Genomic DNA, 22,576 nt, shown 5'->3' with positions numbered 1-22,576 from the left:
GTTGGTAATGGAGGGAAGTATGTGTAGCAATGAATGTAGAGGGAGATCATGGTCTGAGTGTATGCACATCAGCAAAAGTGTCCCGTCTCCTCGATATGTGGTGCATCTGTGTTGATTTTGTGACTGTTCCTGTGCCAATCGAAGGGTCACCACTGACGTTGTTTGTAAGCATACACATCGTCACCATAGCGCTACCTGCGGGTAGAGCGCCACACTCGAATAGATTTCAGCATTTCACTTATAATTAAATCATCAGTAGCGACACATTAGAGATGTCTGTGGAACAACAGAGTGAACCCCATCATGCCACGAAGGAGAACCACATACAATGATCGAGTTCGCGTCTTCACGTTACATGCGGAACACTTGTCAAACACGAACGTCACTCGACATATGTACCGAAGTCGAAGTGATGTGGTTCTCACTTCAAATCGGTTTCCAATCGACAGATACTTTCACCGCACAGGGCTTCCACGTTCGACAGGTGCACAGTATGATCGGTATCTACGAATTTGGATTCAAAGGAATCCTGGGCTAAGTGCTTCAAATCTTAATTCGGCGTTCGAAGAGGCTACAAGAAACCATTTATCTCGTCATACTGTTAGCAGATGATTGCTAGATGTGAATCTCCATACCCGACGAGCATGGCGAGTACCACGACATACACTACAACATCATGAACTCTATTACAAATGGGCAAGAAGTCGTGCCGAATAGAAGCCCAAGGACTGGCGTCGGGTGTTTACAGGCGAAACTCGTATCTGTTTGTACCCTGATAATCGAAAACAACGTGTTTCGAGACAACTCGGTAAAATGGAACAACTCCAACACCGTATCCCATACGTGTAACATGGTGGTGGTGGTGGAGTGATGTTAGGGGGTGGCATTACACGGTGCCACCGTACACCTTTCGTGGTTGTAGGGGGCAATCTCAATGCTCTGTGCCACAAGGACGAGGTTCTGCAGCCAGTAATGTGACTGTATCCCTAACATTTTCGTAATGATTTAATGTTGATGAATAATAATTAGCGTGCTCATTATGCTGTTCTCGTGAACACACTCATTCAGCATGCTAGGATCAACGGAATGGAGTGGCCTGTCTGTTAACCGGACACTCAACCAATCGAAAATGTGTGGAATCGATTGAAACAAGCTAGTTTGGGACTTCGCAATGACCACACACCATGCGCGATATGCATAGGATCGCCATTGGAGAGTGGGACAGTTTGCACCAGGGCTGGCTCGATGATGTGTCCGACGGTATACCACGATGGATTCAAGCATGCATTCGAGCAAAGGGACAGTCCAGAACGTATTTTTTTTATTTTTTATTTTTTTATCTGGGTGCTTTGAAAATGAACAAATGAAATTGTACGCATGGCACATAGCCAACTCTTGTTTTCTGTGAGATGAATTTCAAAATAAAAGGATGGTGCTAAATTTTCTGAGTGTATGTAGTAAGCAGGTTCATATGGATGTAGGTTGCAGTAGTTATGCAGGGATGAAGTGGCTTGTACATGACAGAGTAGCATGGAGAGCTGCATCAAACCATTCCCCGGACTGAAGCCCATAACAAAAACAATGGTGCACTCTAAAAATAAATAAATCTTTCTGAACGGGACAAAGGTCTGTATGTAACCTCACTGGGACACCCAGGAAATAGACCTCATCGTACTCCAAAGGAATATACAGTATATTTAAAAGTTTATGTGAGCTTAACTGTAAAGCACCCAATAAAGGCAGCATGCTGTCATGGCGAAGAATATAGGTAAATAAACTTGAATAAAGCTGAAAAATTGTTTTATGTATTCTGTTTCTTCGTTTGTCTGTCAGTACAGGATATATTTTTGGCTCCTACAAATTGTTTGTGAGAGCGTCTTTTGGAATTGATTGAAGCATTAACATTAGGCCTCCTGGAATATTGGTATATCTGCAATATGTGTGTCTCGCTGCATTACCATCAGAAGGTGTGGAGTACAGTGCATGTTCGGTGAAAGTTTTGTGCTGCTTAGTCAAAAAGGTGCGCTGAAAGATCGGAGTATGTCCTCATACAGCAGACCCCCCCCTTTTCGAATCCTACATAGCTTTGATCGAACATACATGTTACAATATAAAACCGTTGTGGAGACTTGTGATTTGGTCACTGATAACTACAGTCTGCTTTCTAAAAATTTGTTTACCCATCTCGGACAAAGCTTATCATCAGAACACCGGCCAAGAAGGTCATAATTTTCATGAAAGTACAAGCACAACGAACATATGTGGTAGCATACTAGAATACATTGACAAGTAAGCTACGTACCTTATAAGAGGACCTAATACATAATATTGTGTCACATGAATTCAGTCTTGAGATTGGTGCTTAACTGACCACGGACTACCGTTACAAAAACTAGCTATAAGTACTTGCCACTAGGTGGTCCTATGGAGCGGCGTTGGAACAGCTTGCCTTTATGAAATGGCTGGCTTCATCATTTTCAGAGGGTGTCCTGGGTGAGAATGTCTATAGACTCGCTCTCTGTGGTTTGCATCCTTCCGTCTAAAATGTTCAGAAAAAAAAGCTCTATGGCTCTTGACTCGCTATGTTCGATGTTCGTTCCTTTGTCCTGCCCTGCTGTATCGTATAATAAAAACTGATCAATACACATACGCACGACAACTAAAAATCCGTTGTTTTTGTATCCCTCTACCTTAAAAAATCCGATGAACATGTATGACATTCCGGTCGTCTTTTCAAAATCCACTTCCACTTCATAATGTACGCCTCATTGCAGCCTTACTATTGAATTGCCCATCCTTTCTCACTATTAACAATGCCAATTCCTGTACCTTCTTCTTGCCGGCCGGTGTGGCCGAGCGGTTCTAGGCGCTTCAGTCTGGAACCGCGCGAACGCTACGGTCGCAGGTTCGAATCCTGCCTCGGGCGTGGATGTGTGTGATGTCCTTAGGTTAGTTAGGTTTAAGTAGTTCTAAATTCTAGGGGACTGATGACCTCAGATGTTAAGTCCCATAGTGCTCAGAGCCATTTTTTTGTACCTTCTTCTTACTGCAAGAGCGCCCCAAGGCTCCATCCTCTCTTCTCTCGTTTATCTCTGCTACACTGCCGACATGCCCAAACACCCTCCATCAGTTCACCTCCTTCAGCACGCTACTGACATCGTTTTCCTCGCCCTTTACCATAGACTCGAAAAATTCCAATGATCCCTCCAAATTTACCTTAATCAGTTTACTCCCTAGTGCCACCAATGACTCCTCAAGGTCAACTCCTCGAAAACCTACACAATAACCATAAGAAGAACCACATACAGTCGCTGCCTCCATGAATACTACCTCACGATTTAGTACCGTCCTATGCAATTAACTAAGCCACTAAAATGTCTTAGACTAACACTCGAATGGCAACCAAAATGGACATTTCAGGTACAAATCATCCAGCAAAAGCCTACAACAGATTGAAACAGCCAACACTGTCAACTGGCTAAACTTGGGAATTATACCACCCGCTACCCTCCATGCCTACAAAACCTTGATCCGACCAGTCATCTCCTATGCGAATGCTGCATGGACATAAATTTCAACTAAGGTCTATTAGTCTATCTAAGTCTTTGAACGTCAATTTTTCCGCCTCCCTATCCACAAACTACACTACTGGCCATTAAAATTGCTACACCACGAAGATGACGTGCTACAGACGCGAAATTTAACCGACAGGAAGAAGATGCTGTGATATGCAAATGATTGGCTTTTCAGAGCATTCACACAAGGTTGGCGCCGGTGGTGAACCTATAACGTGCTGACGTGGGGAAAGTTTCCAACTGATTTCTCATACACAACCAGCAGTTGACCGGCGTTGCCTGGTGAAACGTTGTTGTGATGCCTTGTGTAAGGAGGAGAAATGCGTACCATCACGTTTCCGACTTTGATAAAGCACGGATTGTAGCCTATCGCGATTGCGGTTTATCGTATCGCGACATTGCTGCTCGCTTTGGTCGAGATCCAATGTCTGTTAGCAGAATACGGAATCGGTGGGTTCAGGAGGGTAATACGGAACGCCGTGCTGGATCCCAACGGCCGCGTATCACTAGCAGTCGAGATGATAGACATCTTATCCGCATGGATGTAACGGATCGTGCAGCCATGTCTCGATCCCTGAGTCAACAAATGGGGACGTTTGCAAGACAACAACCATCTGCACGAACAGTTCGACAACGTTTGCAACAGCATGGACTATGAGCTGGGAGACCATGGCTGCGGTTACTCTTGACGCTGCATCCAGACAGGAGCGCCTGCGATGGTGTACTCAACGACGAACCTGGGTGCACGAATGGCAAAACGTCATTTTTTTGGGTGAATCCAGGTTCCGTTACAGCTTCATGATGGTCGCATCCGTGTTTGGCGACATCTCGGTGAACGCACATTGGAAGTGTGTATTCGTCATCGCCATACTGGCGTATCACCCAGTGTGATGGTATGGGGTGCCAGTGGTTACACGTCTCGGTCACCTTGTAACGGGACTTATTAAAGGCTTTATTATAACGAAATATGCGATACCCTCCTAATTCAACCAGTTTAACTAGCAATTATGATAATAGAAAAGTAATTGTGTATTTTAGCAATGACTGCATAACATGTCTAGATAAACAGTCAACCCATTAAAATATAATTAATAACGGACCCACACAAATGTTAACATCACTTGAACACTGATACAGCAGATGTCATTATGTAAATACACTATATTCAACTGAAATAATTAATATGAAATACGAATAATATTGGTCAATTTGCGTATTTTGGATCTCCTCAAATAAAAATTACCCAGTGAAACCTATTTATTCACTAGGACTGTTTTCACTCACTACTCACGTAAACACATCTATTTTAAACCACTGTAATTTTTAATAATTCAAATTATTTACTTATGTATGCAAATGAGAGAAGTCAATAGATGTACCTTTGAAATACGGCCTTTTTGCAACAAAGAATTGTTCTGACAAGTTGACAAATCTGTCTGTCATTTTAATGACCTGTTAAATGATGTCATTCGATGTAAATTAATAACTTTTTTGCACAAATTACGATAACAGATGGATGCCTGACTTATAAACCACATCTCTTCTTAGCAGTTCTTTGACAAGGTTATAAATACAAGCAGCAAGAAGCCGCGTCAGCTCAGTCTTGATAGAACTTTTGTAAAGTGTGTATGTTATTGTCATATGTGGAAAAACAATGCAAAGATGTTGTAAAAGAAGTGTTACTCTGTACTGTGACAACGTCTTTGGGTGGTCAGCGGAGTTAAGATAGCTACCATGCCAACAAATAGTTGAAGTTCACTTATGTTGTCGTGCATTGTTTATCAACAATAACACGGGACCTCATCATTTTACCCCTAGACGAATACATATAGAGTCAACATTCACATAAAGATACAGCAGTGAACCAGCCAGCAGCAGCAGCAACTACTACAATACAATTTAATGGCGCCAGCCCAATTCTCTACATCAAGTGCTAACAAGCTTCGTATATTGGAGTGATATAGTGCGAATTTAGGAATATCAACGATTGGGTGACCATTATAACCCTTGATCGCACTGACGGCACTTTAAACAGTGGACGTTACATTTCAGATGTGTTACGACCCGTGGCTCTACCCTTCATTCGATCCCTGCGAAACCCTACATTTCAGCAGGATAATGCACGACCGCATGTTGCAGGTTCTGTACGGGCCTCTCAGGATGCAAAAAATGTTAGACTGCTGCCCTGGTCTGCACATTCTCCAGATCTCTCATCAATTGAAAACGTCTGGTCAATGGTGGCCGACCAACTGGCTCGTCACAATACCCCAGTCACTACTCTTGATGAACTGTGATATAGTGTTGAAGCTGCATGGGCAGCTCTACCTGTACACGCCATCCCATCCATATCAAGGCCGTCATTATGGCCAGAGGTGGTTGTTCTGGGTACTGATTTCTCAGGCTCTATGCACCCAAATTGCGTGAAAATGTAATCACATGTCAGTTCTAGTATAATATATTTGTCCAATGAATACCTGTTTATCATCTGCATTTCTTCTTGGTGTAGGAATTTTAATGGCCCCTAGTATAGATTTCTATAACTGCGTTGTTCCCCTCTGATCACCACACCTGGTATGCTGACTTGACTTTACAAACAGATCCGACAGTCCCTGCATCTGCACACACTCCATACCAACTTCAACCGACTCATTCTCCCAAACAATGAAATCCGCCACAATGTTTATCCATCCTACGAACTATTACTCTCCCCAACGTGTCCCATTCCATATCAGCCCTTCCCCCTTATCTCTTCCCTCTCCATCTTGCACCATCCTTTCTCGTGTTGACAGCACAGATGTGTCCCAACCACCAGCCTCCTCCTCACTTTCTGTCTACCGACTTTCCACACCAACACCTACGTTCCATAGTTTCTACCTAACGGAACTCTATACTTCTTATCTGCAACCTTCAGTTCTGCAGAACAAATCTTCCCTTTCCCAAATCCTTTTTTTCCCAGAGAAAGTCCTTCAGCTTTTTAGTAAAAGTACAATACTGTGGTTAGACGAACGTCACCATTTCTGCAATGTGTTTTAAACATATATTTCTATTTTTATTTTTTATTTATTCGTTTTTAAACAGAAGCAACAAAGGAAGACACAATTTTAATATTTTTATGTGAACACCAAAAAATTTTTACTTTAATGATTTTAGAAACATCTGTAAAACCTTCACCTTCAAATTATATTTATTTTCGTGTTTCTTTATATTTTGAAGCTGTTGGTTGAAGACCGGAATGGCATACTGCTGACACACCAACACCAGCCCTTGTGGGCCGAAAGGGATGAAGTAACAATAAGAAAAAGAAATAAACGTATGAATCGCTACTTCGCCTACTAAAATAGTTTTCATGAAGATACTATTTCAGAATTATAGTAGGCCTGATTTTTAGGTAATCTACCTGAAAAATAAACATATTAAAAGTTCAATAAAATAGTTACATTAAAGAGTAATAAAATACGTGATTCCATTGAGTGTCGTTTTGACAGTACTGGTAGCGCCAAGTCTCATCTCGTACAACGACATTATCCAGAAAAAAATTTATATGATTCCTCCGTAGTGAATTCCACTGTCATCACTATAGTTTCAGCATCTGCTCCGTTCGCTGGATGTTGTCTGTACGGACGCGATACATCAGTAACTTCCTGCTGATCCGGAAAGCGTGCGAGCAAGGGGTAAGGACCCTTTCTGTCCACGGTTTCAGTTCCACAGAATTATATATAGCAAATGACTCGTTAGTTTATAATAAATTATGATATTTACGCTTTGCTACATTGCTTTACCAGTCATATCTTCATATTCACTATGCTCACAACTAGTAGATGACGAATCTGAGATTAGCTTTGTATTTGACATTTTTCAATATGTCGTCCGCTGCTGATTCACTTTTAACACGCATTGTCATTTAGATATTGGGCCATTCACGGAGTATTTTAGATGTTGGCGAGTAGACGTCCCTTGTAGTTCTGGTTCGGAGTGCACTCAGAACAAGAACCAGTGAAACCATGACCAACCCATTACATAGATATCATTGATTAAAACCAAGCTGCTACGGATTTTTTTACTCTCATATAATTTAAGTCACTATTCTACTGCAGCCTGAATACAGCGACGTTTCCGTTTCACAGGTCATCCAAACGTGCGTCTCTTCATCATGCAGGGAGGACTTCAGAGTATGAACGAAGCAGCGTATCACGCAGTTCCGTTTCTGCTCATCCCGTTCTTCGCTGATCAGAAGCACAACGCGGCTAAGGTGGAGGAAGCAGAGATCGGGCTGAAGCTACTACTGGAAGACATCAGCAAGGACACCGTCTTGCAGCGCACACGTTCCATCCTTGATGATCCAAAGTAAGTACTTTCGTGTATGGAATTCAGTCAGTTTTGACACATCTATGCTAATTTATGATGATAACCAGTCATTCTCGTGACTCGGCACATATTTCATGTTTTAGCCCCTACGAGTCGTCATCATCATCATCAGTTATCTGCTATATTAGCAGGTCTTTTGCCTCTCCATTTTCTGCGATCCATTGCTTCCTTCTTAAGGCTACTGTATGTTGTACCGTCCATCATGTCAGCCAGTATCTGGAATCTCTTCCTTCCTCGCTTCCTTTTCCCTTCTACATAACCTTCTAAAACTGTTTTTATCAGTCCGTCATTCTTTCTTCATATATGCCCAATCTAATTTCTTTTTCTTCTCTTTATTACATCTAGTAACTGGCTTTTCTCTCCCACTCTTCTAAGTAACTCTTCATTTTTTACTCTGTCCATCCAATTTATTCTTTCCATCCTCCGCCATGTCCAAATCTCAAAAGTCTCCAGCCTTTCTCTGTCTTTTTTCCTCATAGTCCATGTTTCAGCGCCATATAGGAGAACACTCCATACAAGACATTTTATGAGTCTCTTTCTGAGTTCTCTGTCCAGACCGCTGCAGAAAATTCTCCTTTTCTTATAAAACGCCTCTTTTGCCATTTCTATCCAGCCGGTGTCTCTCCTGCTTCCAAGATACTTTAAATTTTGCACCTGTTCTAGTATTTCTCCATTCAGCATAATTTTTATTTCCTTGTTTCCTCAAAGTGCGAATACTTTTGTTTTATTTGTGTTAATTTTCATTCCATATTTTTTTCCGTTAGTTGCAATGGTGTCCACCAAATCCTGTAATTCTTTTTCCCCTGTGGCTAGAAGGACCATGTCATCAGCAGACCTCAAACACCCTACTCTTCTTCCTCCAATTTCTACTCCTTTGTAATCTAATGAGCATTGGTCAATAATATTTTCCAAGTAGAGGTTGAAAAGAGTAGGTGATAGACAGCATCCTTGTCTTACTCCTTTTCCTAGTCTGATCCAGTTTGTAATTTCTCCTCTCACTTTAACTGAAATTTTTAGATTAAGATTACGAGTAATCACATGGCAATTAGCAGTTGCACTTGAAAAAATTTTGTCACCTCGCTAACACGGTAACACACACACACACACACACACACACACACACATATATATATATATATATATATATATATATATATATTAAATGAAAAATATTGATATGCGTTAAGAAACTTGAACACATGAAAGATCAGTTCGACATGAATACGTAAACAAACACATTAGAAAACGATGTTACTGTGTGTGAGAGGTTCCGGCAAAGTACAGAATCACTGCAAATAATTTAAGCACCATACTTCACACTGCTTTGCCCGCTGCTCGTGGGCAACTGGTTAGAGTCGCCGCCTGTAGATCGCGGAGCCCCGAGTTCGATTTCAGGCGGCAGCAGAGAGTTTCTTCGGTCGAGGACTGCGTATTTGTATTGTCCTCATCATTTCCCATTCATCGCAAAGACACGCAAGTTACCGGAGTGGCGTCAAATACGAAGGGCGTTTAGTAAGTAGTGCAGCACATGTTTCTTTTCGGCTAATATCAGGAGGAAAAAATGTAGAGTTCGTTGCGCGACATAGTGGGATGTTCCCGCTTCAGACCCTATAGTTTCATGAACTTCCGATAGGTGGCACTGCAGTACGTAGCCTTCAAAATGGTCTCTGCAATGGAGGTGTGTTCCAGTCAGAGAGCTGTCACTGCTGGCGGAAAACTAGAATATCGCAGACATTCATAGGCGCCTGCAGAATGTCAGCAGCGACCTGGCAGAGAACAAAAGCTCGGTGAGTCGTTGGGAGAGGCGTCTGTCCTCATCGCAATAAGGTCGCGCAAACCTGTTGATTCTCCCGTGTGCCAGCCACACCACCTCGCCTCCGAAGAAAAAGTTAAAAGACACACCCTCAGCCGGTGAAGTCACGGCGACGGTCTTCTGGTACACTGAAGGGGTTATTCTGTTTGACGTCTTCCATCGTGGTGTCAACGATCAACTCGGAAGTGTATTGAGCTACCCTCAGGAAAAGAGTTCAGCGTGTTCGTCGTCACAAAAACGCAAACGAACTTCTCCACTACAACGCAAGGCCTCACACATGCCTGTGCTCCAGAGAGGAGCTCACTAAACTTCATTGGACTGTTCTTCCGCATCCACCCTACAGCCCCGAAAATTGGAAATTTGTGGTAAGTTATATGAGAACAAACTTATGGGGTCATCAGTCCCTAGGCTTACACACTACTTTACCTAACTTAAATTAACTTAGGCTGAGGACAACACACACACACACACACACACACACACACACACACACACACACACACATGCCCAAGCGAGGACCCGAACCCCCGACGGAGGGAGCCGCGCGAACCACGGCAAGAGCCTTTGACCGAACGGCTACCCGGCGCGGCTACAGCCTCGATCTCGCCCCTTCCGTCTGTTTGGCCCAATTAATGACGCACCTGGCGGAGAGCAGTACGTAGATGGTTGGGAGGCTACTGAAGCAGTAAGACGTGGCTCCAACGTCGAACAGTAGAGTGATACCATGAGGGCATGCAGACCCTTCCAGTAAGGTGGAGTAAGACCGTCACAATGAACGGAGATTATGGTAAAAAATGGGATTCTACAGTCAAAAGAGTTGGAAATTTTATTATGTGTTTGAATCCTGAATAAAACCAATCTGCGTTCAGAGAAAAATGTTGCATTTCATATTGACCAACCCTCGTAGAAAAACTTGTAACAGCCGACCGGAGTGGCCGAGCAGTTCTAGGCGCTGCAGTCTGGAACCGCGCGACCGCTACGGACGCAGGTTCGAATCCTGCCTCGGGAATGGATGTGTGTGATGTCCTTAGGTTAGTTAGGTTTAATTAGTTGTACGTTCTAGCGGACTGATGACCTCAGATGTTAAGTCCCATAGTGCTCAGAGCCATTTGAGGCCAAACTTGTAACAGGTGGCCGAATAACTCAAGACGGGAAGTCTGGGCCAGTACCGCCATACAACCATTTCATTTTTTTCCTTTGCTTTGATACCATATGCTACTACTACTGTAGTTTCTATTCCGTTCTCCATCTTCTTTGTACTGTTCCTATTCCTGGGCCGGCCGCGGTGGTCTAGCGGTTCTAGGCGCTCAGTCCGGAACCGCGCGACTGCTACGGTCGCAGGTTCGAATCCTGCCTCGGGCATGGATGTGTGTGATGTCCTTAGGTTAGTTAGGTTTAAGTAGTTCTAAGTTCTAGGGGACTGATGACCACAGATGTTAAGTTCCATAGTGCTCAGAGCCATTTTTTGAACCTATTCCTGGTGGCAGCGGCGTTTGTTCCCTTAACTTCTCCTTTCTTCTGGCCAAGGTTTTTCACATATTCTTTTCTCTAGCTATTCATTCTATTACTTCCTCATTTTGTACTGTTTCCATTTAATTACTATCTTCGCTCTGTTGCACCCAGTTTCTAATACTTCCAGTTTCTTCTTCAGGTTTCTTATGTTCAGCGTTTCACTTCTTCTCCGCTGTGACTGTTTTAGACCATTTCAAAGAAACTATACGGCCAGCATCACGGAAATACCCAGATTACACAATATTACCTGGAAAAGACTTTAACATACCGAGAACAGACTGGGACGTCTATGGACTCATTGCCGGAAGTACAGACAGACAGTGGTTCGACGTTCTTTCGAACACGTTTTCCGAAAACTGTCTTGAGCAGCTAGTTCCACAGCCCCCACATGATGGAAATATTTTCGATCTTGTGACTACAAACAGGTCTGACCTAGTCGACGGCGTCAGCGTAGAGACAGGGATTAGTGACCATGATGTCATTACAGAGACTTTGGTTACTAAAGTTTATAAAACAATCAAGATGGCTAAGAGAGTATTTCTACTAGAAAGAGCAGACAGACAGTTGTTATCATCCCACTTAGACAATGAATTGATATTATTTAGTTCCAATACAACGGACGTAGAGGAATTGGGGGCAAAGTTTAAATGGATTGTAAATGATTTTCTCGAGAAGTATGTACGAAGTAAGTGGATTAAGGTCGGGAAACACCCACCGTGTTTTAATAACTAAATTCGAAAAATGCTGAAGAAGCAAAGGTTTTTCCTCTCTCGGTTCAAAAAAACGCTCAGATGACGAAAGACAAACATTAACAGAAGTTTGTGCGTCTGTAAAAAGATCGATGCGCGGAGCTTACACAATTATACCATCGTCATACCTTACCAAAAGATCTAGCCGATAACCCCAGAAAATACAGGTCCTATTTAAAATCGCTGAGTGGGTCTGGGGCTTCTATCCTCTCTCTTGTTGATGTGTTGCGGCAGTAGAAGACAGCAAAAGTTAAGCTGAAGTTTTAAATTTCGCATTTAAGAAATTATTCATGCAGGATAATTTTACCAACGTACCGTCGTTGTACCATCGCACAGACTCCCGTACGGAGGACATAATAATAAACATCCTTGGCCTAGCTGAAAGAGTTGAAAGCGCATAAGTCGCCAGGTCCTAATTCAATCCCTAGTCAGTTTTACAATGAATACTCAACAGCACTGGCCCCTTACTTAGCTTGCACTGATCGTGAATCTCTCGCCCAGCGCAAAGTCCCAAGTGACCGGGAAAAAGCGCAGGTGAAGAAGGGTAAAAAATCGGAGCCGCACAATTACAGACAAGTATCCTTCACATCAGTTTCCTGCAGAATCCTTGAAAATATTCTCTGTTCGAATATAATACAATTCCTTGAGAGGATAAAACTACTGTTCACAAATCAATATGGCTTTAGAAAGCAACGCTCGTGTAAAATTCAACTTGTCCTTTCCTCACATGATATACTGTGAACTATGAAGGGAAACAGGCAGATTCCATATTCCTAGATTTTTGGAAAACGTTTGACATGGTGCCACACTGACGACTGTTAACGAAGTGGGTACTGTTTGAGTGTTCGGGATCCGCGCGAGGTAGAATTAATGGAAGAGATCGAAGCAATTCAGAGGCGGGCTGCTGCATTTGTTACCGGTAGGTTCGAACAACATGCAACTATTGCGGAGATGCTTCGGGAACCCACATGGGACTCAGCGAACGGAAGGTGACGTTCTCTTCGAGGAACACTATTGAGAAGATTTAGAGGACCGGCATTTGAAGTTGACTGTAAAACGATTATACTGCCGTCTACGTACATTTCGCGTAAGAACCACGAAGATAAGATTAGACAGATCAGGGCTCGTAGAAGGCTTAGAGACAGTCACTTTTCCCTCGCTCTATTTGCGAGTGGAACAGGAAAGGAAATGACCGATAGTGCGAAGAGTACCATCCGTCACGCACCATGTATGTATATATGTATACGTAGATGTACACTTTGATGAAGCCGTAGATTTCAAGAGATGTCAGTTTACTGTTTTTTATGGAAGTAAGCTTTTTCTTCGTTTCTGCTGGCTTCATTAGGACGTCATCTTTGCTTCGGGCATCCGATGTAATGTTCTACCCACATAACCGCGTCGAGACTCTGTAAACCACTTTGACGTTCATGGCAGAGAGCACTTTTCGCTGTACCACGTATGAGGTTTTCCCCCGTTTCTTTCCTGTTCGGAGGGTGGAAAGAAAGACTGCATAATGCCACTGTGCGCGCTGATGTAATTTAGATAAAAAGATTTGAACAATGTTAATTGAAACCGAAATCGTTTATTAACTGCATATGTAGTGAACAAAGTAAGAGAAGCTCAAGTATTATGGGATCAGAGGTCTTGCTGGTAGCTGGCTTTCATGATATCTAACGAAAAGGATTGACTGTGTCGCATTAAGTAAACGAAGATGTGTACAGATCGAAACAGCATCTTCAGAATGACGAGTAATCACTACATATGTATCACAGAGATAGATGTTGGATCCGCTATTATAATTCTTAAATTCAATTAAATATCTTGTGGAATTTATAGCTGAGATATAACACAAGGTGGCTTCAGTCGCTCAGTTGGAAATGGGGTTTTTCAACTCCACACATTGACTCCTTTCCTTGCTGATACGCGAGAACTGCATTACACACGTATTTGTGCAGTGGATATACATGAGTGTAATGAATGCGTGTATAGTTTAGTGTTAAGTTTGTTTTAGATGATGACGATGATGCAAGAAGGGAGGTAGTGAAATCTGGTGATAGTGCTTCGCCTACTCCTCTCCATAGCTCCCAGAGGGTCGCCAAGTTTAAAATCCCCATCCGAAGGACATATTACCATCAACAGTGCCACATGCCTTCATTTTACGAGGCTCTGCAGACCAGTTTGGAACTTAATCCAGTACATAGGCGTAAAGACTAATGTTCGGACAGTTTACGCCCCACACTGCTCCTCTTGCTGGCCAAATACCGGCAGTGAAAAGTTCATCTGTCAGCAGGATTCAAACCGATGTACATCCGGGTCGAACACCACTGTAAAGGTGTGCGTCTGCAACATCGGTTGCGGAGGGGGTATCGTTATTAAGGAAAATATTATAATCATGCCAAATCGGGAGACTTTAATACTTCGATATATAAATGATATTTTCTTGAAAACTGATGACTAGGTCTCTGGAAACTGGCTGTTACTGATTTCAGATAAAACATAATAGATACAATTCAGAACAGTACAAGTCCTGAACATACCTTTAGAAATAATACCTAATGGTAAATCAATAAATGACTCAAAATATTCTAAATTAAGATACGTGGAAAAGGTTAAGAACCTGAATTCTAAAGCATAAGGAGCACATCGTCTTAGACTGAAAATAATAGTAACATGCACAAAAATAATACGAGAAAGAGAAATGAATCAGCCTTAGAAAGTTACTGGAAGGCGTGAGGCATACAGCCACAAAAACATTTTTTCACCTGCTATGCGTGCGTGTGCACTTGTGTGTGTGTGTGTGTGTGTGTGTGTGTGTGTGTGTGTGTTTTGTTTAAGTGAGAAAGATTGAGCATAGTTAAATATAAATCACTGTACGATAGTAAAAAGAACGTAGCTGAAGATATTCGTGTAAATGGTCAGCATTTTGTCATATTTCTGTACTGGAAATTGTAATATAATTGTTTACATCTTAGCGACAGGTCGATATTATTAACCATGAAACTTACAATTAATTAACTAACTTATCAAAATATTATCGTTGAAAAAGGTAAGTGCTTTTACCAGCTGTAAACCCAATTCTATAAGATTCCCCTACAGGTGTCTCCTCTCTAAACATATTTTCCGTCTGCTGTCATGTCTTGTACTTTCTGGAATCGATGCTTCATCTCTTGTGCGTTTGAAACTTTAACAATACTTCTTAGTCCTTACACTTCAAAAATTTGTCTTGTCTCTCTTAATAGGCTGCTCCACATTCGTCATATGGGAGCCTACAATAAGTAATGCAAAATATATGTTTCTTATAAGGTAGGTTGGTTTTGCTCACAATTCCAACACACCGTATTATTCCCCACATTTTTTTTTTTTTTTTTTTTTTTTTTCCTACAGAAACCTAGTTTTGAACGTGTTCTTCGTGGAGCGTAGTACTATGGTACCACTGCGTGTGCTCGGTTTAACACAAAATGTTCAAATGTGTGTGAATTCCTAAGGGACCAAACTGCTAGACTTACACACTACTTAAACTAACTTACGCTAAGAACAACACACACATCCATGCCCAAGGGAGGGCTCGAATCTCCGGCGGGAGGGGCCGCGCAATCGCTGATATGGCGCTTCAAACCGCGTGGCCACTTCGAGCGGCGGTTTAACCCATCAGGAATGGTGCTATCGTGGAGGGGTGAATTGAGAATTCTTTGTTTAAAACATTTTTGAATTTCTTGGACCACAAAATTATTATTATTACAAATGTGAACTGAGCACCAGGCAATTATCGTGTATTAAAGTGAGTTTAATAAGGGAATCATTCTTTCATTAGAAATAATATAAAACAAAACAATTAAAACTTTCAAGATAGTAACAGAATTTGCGTGCGCTTTCAGGAGTCTTTTAGGTTTCATCCAAATGTCCTAATAAACAGGTTTAAGATTCTGTAGTTAAGAAAATAAATAAATAAATAAAACACGCACATAGTGAACTTCACAAACAGATACCAAAGATAACGGGCAGGATAGAGAGTGGTCCCTGTAAAACGTGACCCCTAGTAGCGTGTTCTAAAAGCGGTCAAGACTCTCAGCCGACACGTCAACCAAAACAGGCACGCACAGGGTCCACCCAGGTCACGCAGGCACAGGCCTAAGGGACCAGATTATAACTGACTTCTGTAACACACCAAAACACTTGAACACAACCGCCATTTTTAACGCAATTATAAAAAAAGGGTGCTTCGAGAAAGGTTGCAGCGTTTACCAAATTCAAACATGAAATACCAAAAGGTGACAAATAGCCAAACACCCATCAAAAAATTTACAGCGGGGCACTAGAACGGACATGATAACACATAAATCCGGCCGCTGTGGTCGAGCGGTTCTAGGAGCTTCAGTCCGGAACCGCGCTGCTGCTACGTCCGCAGGTTCGAATCCTGCCTCGGGCATGGATGTGTGTGATGTCCTTAGGTTATTTAGGTTTAAGTAGTTCTAAGTCTAGGGGACTGATGACCCCAGATGTTAACTCCCATAATGGTTAGAGCCATTTGAACCATTTTAGAACACCTAAAGCTCAGTCAACAGGTGAACACAATAAAGCAGAAACGCTTTGCAATAGAAGCCAAAATTACATCCAAGAGGGAGGCTGAATATGGCGTTGCTAGAGCGACATGAACGCGCCACAAGGGCACTAAATAAGCAATATGGGTACATGTCGAAAAAAAGATCAAAGTGATGCACCACAACGGGGCAAACGGACAAGCTGCCGAATAATATTCCAAGAATCGTGCTAAACACTCCACTTCCCGGATCTGAGAAAAACCACCAACTCACACGGATAATTACGGCACTCACCCAGTGTCAATAAGTCCAGGAGCAGCAAGGCTTCGTCCTCCGGGTAAACCGACTCCGCCAGCGAAATCTGGAAAACAGAGGTTGACACAAGCCTGCACGTCTGCTGGTAACGGCTTGTCCTCTGCGGAGGAACGTCCTCCTTGCCGCGCGGCCTTCCTGATTTAGGTTTTCCGTGGTTTCCCTAAATCGCTCCTGGCAAATGCCGGGATGGTTCCTCTGAAAGGGCACGGCCGACTTCCTTCCCCGTCCTTCCCTAATCCGATGAGACCGATGACCTCGCTGTTCGGTCTCTTCCCCCCAAACATTCCAACCCAACACTTGCCGTGTTTACACTGTTTCTTCTTACTTGCCCAGCGAACTCCAACGGAATTTTTCTGTACCGAGCGCCTCGTAGCCAAACCAGACCGCCAGCGATCTTTCATCGACAACGACCATAAATCTAGCTCAGCCCGCGGCACCAGCCTGGTCAGTCTAAGCAACTGAAAGAGAGCCTCACATCGCAGCACCACAGACGTACTCGCGAATCGGGAGCGAGGTATCGCCCTTACAGCACGTTTCACTCCGTCCTATGTCAGGGCGTCAGGTCAATTTACTGGCAGTGCCTTTGACCCCCATGGTACTACTCTGCTAGATGGTCCGCAGCTCGTGGTCTCGCGGTCGCGTTCTCGCTTCCCAAGCACGAGGTCCCGGGTTCGATTCCCGGCGGGGTCAGGGATTTTCACCTGCCTCCAGATGACTGGGTGTTTGTGTTGTCCGCATCATTTCATCATCATTCAAGAAAGTGGCGATTTTGGACTGAGCAAGGTTGGGAATTTGTACAGACGCTGATAACCGCGCAGTTGAGCGCCCCACAAACCAAACATCATCATCATCAACATCATCTGCTGGATGGCGTCGACGCCAATGTCTTGCTGCATCAGTAATCTCCCCATCCTCCAAGTACTGCTGCCCATGGAGTGCATACTTCATTCGACCAAACAGATGGTAGTCGCAAGGCGCGAGATAGCTGTAGGGTGGATGAGGTAGAACAGTCCAATGACTTTACCAGATGAGCGTGCGGGTTGAACTTTTCCTTCGGAAGAGAGCTGCTGTTGCACCACTCCATGGATTGCCGTTTTGTTTCCAATTGTTAGTGATGAACCCATGTTTCATGATCTGTAACAATGCTCGACAATAAATTGTCACCATCAGCTTCGTAATGTGCGAGCAGTTCCACACAGATGGTCTTCTGCTAGACACCGAACAAAACGCAGCGGGCACTCTCCTTTGAGTCCAACTCCGGTTTTGGACGACTGTGTCAAGGCTACTACTAGAGATGTCCATTTCAGCAGCGAGATGTTTGTGATCCATCGATCACCTCCAGTAAGAGTATCCGGACATTCCAACATGGCACAGCTGTGTACGGACGGCCGGCACGCGGAAAATCGGACAGGTTTATGTGACCTTCTTTCGAAAATAATACACTACTCACCATTAAAATTGCTACACCACGAAGATGACGTGCTACAGACGCGAAATTTTCCCGACAAGAAGAAGATGCTGTGATATGCAAATGATTAGCTTTTCAGAGCATTCAAACAAGGTTGGCGCCGGTGGCGACACCTACAACGTGCTCACATGAGAAAAGTTTCCAACCGATTTCTCATACACAAACAGCAGTTCACCAGCGTTGCCTGGTGAAACGTTGTTGTGATGACTCGTGTAAGGTGGAGAAATGCGTACCATCACGGTTCCGACTTTAATAAAGGTCGGATTGTAGCCTAACGCGATTGCGGTTTATCGTATCGAGACATTGCTGATCGCGTTGGTCGAGATCCAATGACTGTTAGCACAATATGGAATCGGTGGGTTCAGGAGGGTAATACGGAACGCCTTGCTGGATCCCAACTGCCTCGTATCACTAGCAGTCGACATGACAGGCATCTTATCCGCATGGCTCTAACGGATCGTGCAGCCACGTATCGATCCCTGTGTCAACAGAGGGGGACGTTTGCAAGACAATAACCATCTGCACGAACAGTTAGACGACATTTGCAGCAGCATGGACTATCAGCTCGGAGACCATGGCTGCGGTTACCCTTGACGCTGCATCACAGACAGGAGCGCCTGCGATGGTGTACTCAACGACGAACCTGGGTGCACGAATGGCAAAACGTCGTTTTTCGGATGAATCCAGGTTCTGTTTACAGCATCACGATGGTCGCATCCGTGTTTGGCGACATCGCAGTGAACGCACATTGGAAGCGAGTATTCGTCATCGCCATACTGGCGTATCTCCCAGCGTGATGGTATGGGGTGCCATTCGTTTCACGTCACCTCTTGTACGCATTAGCGGCACTTTGAACATTTCAGATGTGTTGCGACCCTTGGCTCTACCCTTCATTCGATCCCTGCGAAACCCTACATTTCAGCAGGATAATGCACGACCGCATGTTGCAGGTCCTGTACAGGTCCTTCTGGATACAGAAAATGTTCGACTGCTGCCCTGGCCAGCACATCTCCAGATCTCTCACCAACTGAAAACGTCTGGTCAATGGTGGCCGAGCAACTGGCTCGTCATAATACGCCAGTCGCTGCTCTTGATGAACTGTGGTATCGTGTTGAAGCTGCATGGGCAGCTGTACCTCTACATGCCATCCAAGCTGTGTTTGACTCTATGCTCAGGCGTATCGAGGCCGTTATTACGGCCAGATGTGGTTGTTCTGGGTACTGCTTTCTCAATATCACCGAAATTGCGTGAAAATGTAATCACATATCAGTTCTAGTATAAGGTATTTGTCCAGTGAATACCCGTTTATCATCTGCATTTCTTCTTGGTGTAGCAATTTTAATGGCCAGTAGTGTAGAAATCACGCCCAATGACTCACCGTGCTTTTGTTCATTGACAGGTCTTCGTAGACATACTGAAAGGACCTCCGTTGCAGACGCCATTTTCGAGGTTACGTAAGCACCCACCTATCGGAAGTTCATGAAACTATAGGGGCTAAGCGGAAACGTCCACTATGTCTCGCAACGATTTCCGCATTTTTCTACGGAAATTATTGGAGAAAAAAAGTGCAACATTCTTATAGAATGCCCCTCGTATTTCCTTCCGCTCCCCTTGTTAATTCTAACAGTCATCTCCTTTCCCCAAGAGTGTTGCTTGTTTAGGCGATATCTGACGTTTTGCAGCGTCACTCACAGAGATAACAATCTGCCTTTGTTCCTCGGCCTCGTTACAAGTTTTAATCTTATTCACATACTGTATCCCTCTCAATCGGTTTTACACACACTTGCATTTCACCCGCAGGTACCGAGACAACATGAGGAAACTGTCATCCATATTCCGCGAGCACAAGGCGGAGGCAGAGGAGCGTGCCGTGTGGTGGATCGAGTACGTGGTACGTCACAAGGGGGCCCCGCACATGCGCACTGCGGCTCGCGACCTGTACTGGTGGCAGCTGCTGCTGCTCGACGTCATCGCCTTCCTGCTGCTGGCAGCGGCTGCCGTCTTTTGCGCCGCATTCTTCATTGTGCGGCGAATAATAGCAGCGGTGAAACGCAGTAAGCGCAAGCACAAGAAGCAATGATACTGTCATTGAGTTTAAGGTCAAGTGCATTTCAACTTACAAAAATTGTACGCAGAGTTTGAATCGCGTGTTTCTTGCTGTATCGACCATGTCGCATAGTTCATAACTTACACCGACACGATAGCGCAGTATTACTCTAACAGACTGTTCTTTTCTGAGACTTGTAATGAAGACTGTATTCAAAAATCAAATAAAGTCTACTGAACTGAATGTGGGTGTAATTTTTCTGCATTCGAGACACTGCGTTTCACTGTCCAATGCGGGGATGTACTCAGAAATCAGCATTATTCATGTTGATAATTTTATTTTGTGAGTCGTACAGATTACCCTCAGTGAAAACTTTCGCAGTTTCAAAAAAAATGGCTCTGAGCACTATGGGACTCAACTGCTGAGGTCATCAGTCCCCTAGAACTTAGAACTAGTTAAACCTAACTAACCTAAGGACATCACAAACATCCATGCCCGAGGCAGGATTCGAACCTGCGACCGTAGCGGTCTTGCGGTTCCAGACTGCAGCGCCTTTAACCGCACGGCCACTTCGGCAGGCCGGCATCGCAGTTTCATGGTTATGTTATTTGGCGAGGTGGAGCAGTGGTTAGCACACTGTACTCGCTTTCGAGAGGACGGCGGTTCAGTCCCGCGCCCGGCCATCCTGATTTAGGTTTTCCATGATTTCCCTAAATCACTCTGGGCAAATGCCGGGATGGTTCCTTTGAAAGGGCACGGCCGACTTTCTTCCCCGTTCTTCCCTAATCCGATGAGACCGATGACCTCGCTGTCTGGTCTCCTCCACAAAAAACAACCCCCAACCCTTTATTTGCTTTTGGACAATTCTGGCTTTAGAGTCATTTGCAAGTGGTTCCTCCACATACAGTACTAATTAAAATTCTTCCTCTCATCACATTTCGCCTACATTTATTCATCATCCACAGTAATTTCACATACATTCTTTAATTACCCTTCCACGTAACTCCGTTCCTAGAAGTTCTGACTGCCCCACTGACCTGAGTCACTGAGTATAGAAACACATAGACATTTCAAGAGCAGTCAAAGGGCGTGGAAGGAAAGCGGTAGTTGAGAAGGCAGTATGGCAGACAGAATTATAGCCTCTTCTTGGTGTTGTTCGATCTGTACACTAAGCACGCACTAAAGAAAACTAAGCAGAAATTTCGAAAGAAATTAATGTTCAGGGAGGAGAAATAAAAGCCTTTCGTTTTGCCTAGTGCATTGTACGACGGCGTGCTCATAATTAAAGCCTCCGAATTTTTTATGAAAAAACTGATAAAGTTATTTAAATTTAAAAAAACGTTATTAACATTGTGCCTCTTTAGTTTGCATGTCGTCTTACTTATTTCTCAACGCAGTCACATTGGCAAGGAACACATTTCTCCCAAGTCATTGATACCATCACTGTAGAATATTTGACTTCGTTAACAGAGCTACCGCCTCACCTCTGCCGTGGACCACTTCATCGCTATCGAAGTAAAGTACTCAAACGTGTTCTTTAAATTTTGTAAACAGATGAAAACTGGACGGGGCCAAGATGGGACTGTGTGAAGTATGATTGCTGACAGTGAACCCAAGGCGTCGGATTGTCGCAGATGCAGCGCTCGTGTGTCACCTGGCACTTTCATGCTTAAAGAGAGGGAGCCCCATATGTGGACAAATACTTGGAATTCGAAACTGAATTGCAGCATAATGTTTGTCACGCACTGCCATATAGTTGAGACAGTGTAAGAAGTCACCTGACAGCACGCAGCGCTGTTGCCAGCTATCAACTGTGAAATGCTGACGGCTGCAAGCGAAAATAGATGTGACAACGCTGAGGCGTTGCCAAGGGGACGTTTACAAAATAGTGTTACGTTATTGGTTGAGGTATGTGCGCAAGACTACCATGCCCAGACCACAGCAACTGTCAGAGGTCATTATTGATTGGCGACTCCATGGACTGCTGTGTGCACAACGACCATATATGTTAAATTAAAAGGAAGGTCAGCGTTGGTCGTAATATTGATGTTTTATTAATAGCAGAATCGATTTTCGATCACATAGTGATCATCTTCGGTGCTGTACACATTAAACTCACACATTGGTATCAAGTTATCAGTAAACAAAACTGAGAAGCGATCACAATAACTCGCTTCTCTGTTTTGGTTATTGA

General features: G+C 43.7%; 1 protein-coding gene across 1 annotated transcript in view; it reads left to right on the top strand.

The window, feature by feature from the left end:
* The window catches only part of LOC126234742 (UDP-glucosyltransferase 2-like), an 81,291-nt gene extending 60,764 nt beyond the window's left edge, over positions 1–20,527 (top strand). The window contains exons 6-7 of the mRNA XM_049943488.1: positions 7,700–7,919; positions 20,136–20,527. Of these exons, the coding sequence (XP_049799445.1) occupies positions 7,700–7,919; positions 20,136–20,415 (500 nt within the window). The 3' untranslated portion in view covers positions 20,416–20,527. The remainder of the gene's footprint in view (positions 1–7,699; positions 7,920–20,135) is intronic.
* Positions 20,528–22,576: the final 2,049 nt, after the last annotated feature.

The sequence above is a fragment of the Schistocerca nitens genome, chromosome 2 (assembly GCF_023898315.1).
Source record: "Schistocerca nitens isolate TAMUIC-IGC-003100 chromosome 2, iqSchNite1.1, whole genome shotgun sequence".
Lineage (NCBI taxonomy): Eukaryota > Metazoa > Arthropoda > Insecta > Orthoptera > Acrididae > Schistocerca > Schistocerca nitens.
Note: the sequence above shows the minus strand (reverse complement) of the source record. Positions and strands in the feature narration are given on the sequence as shown.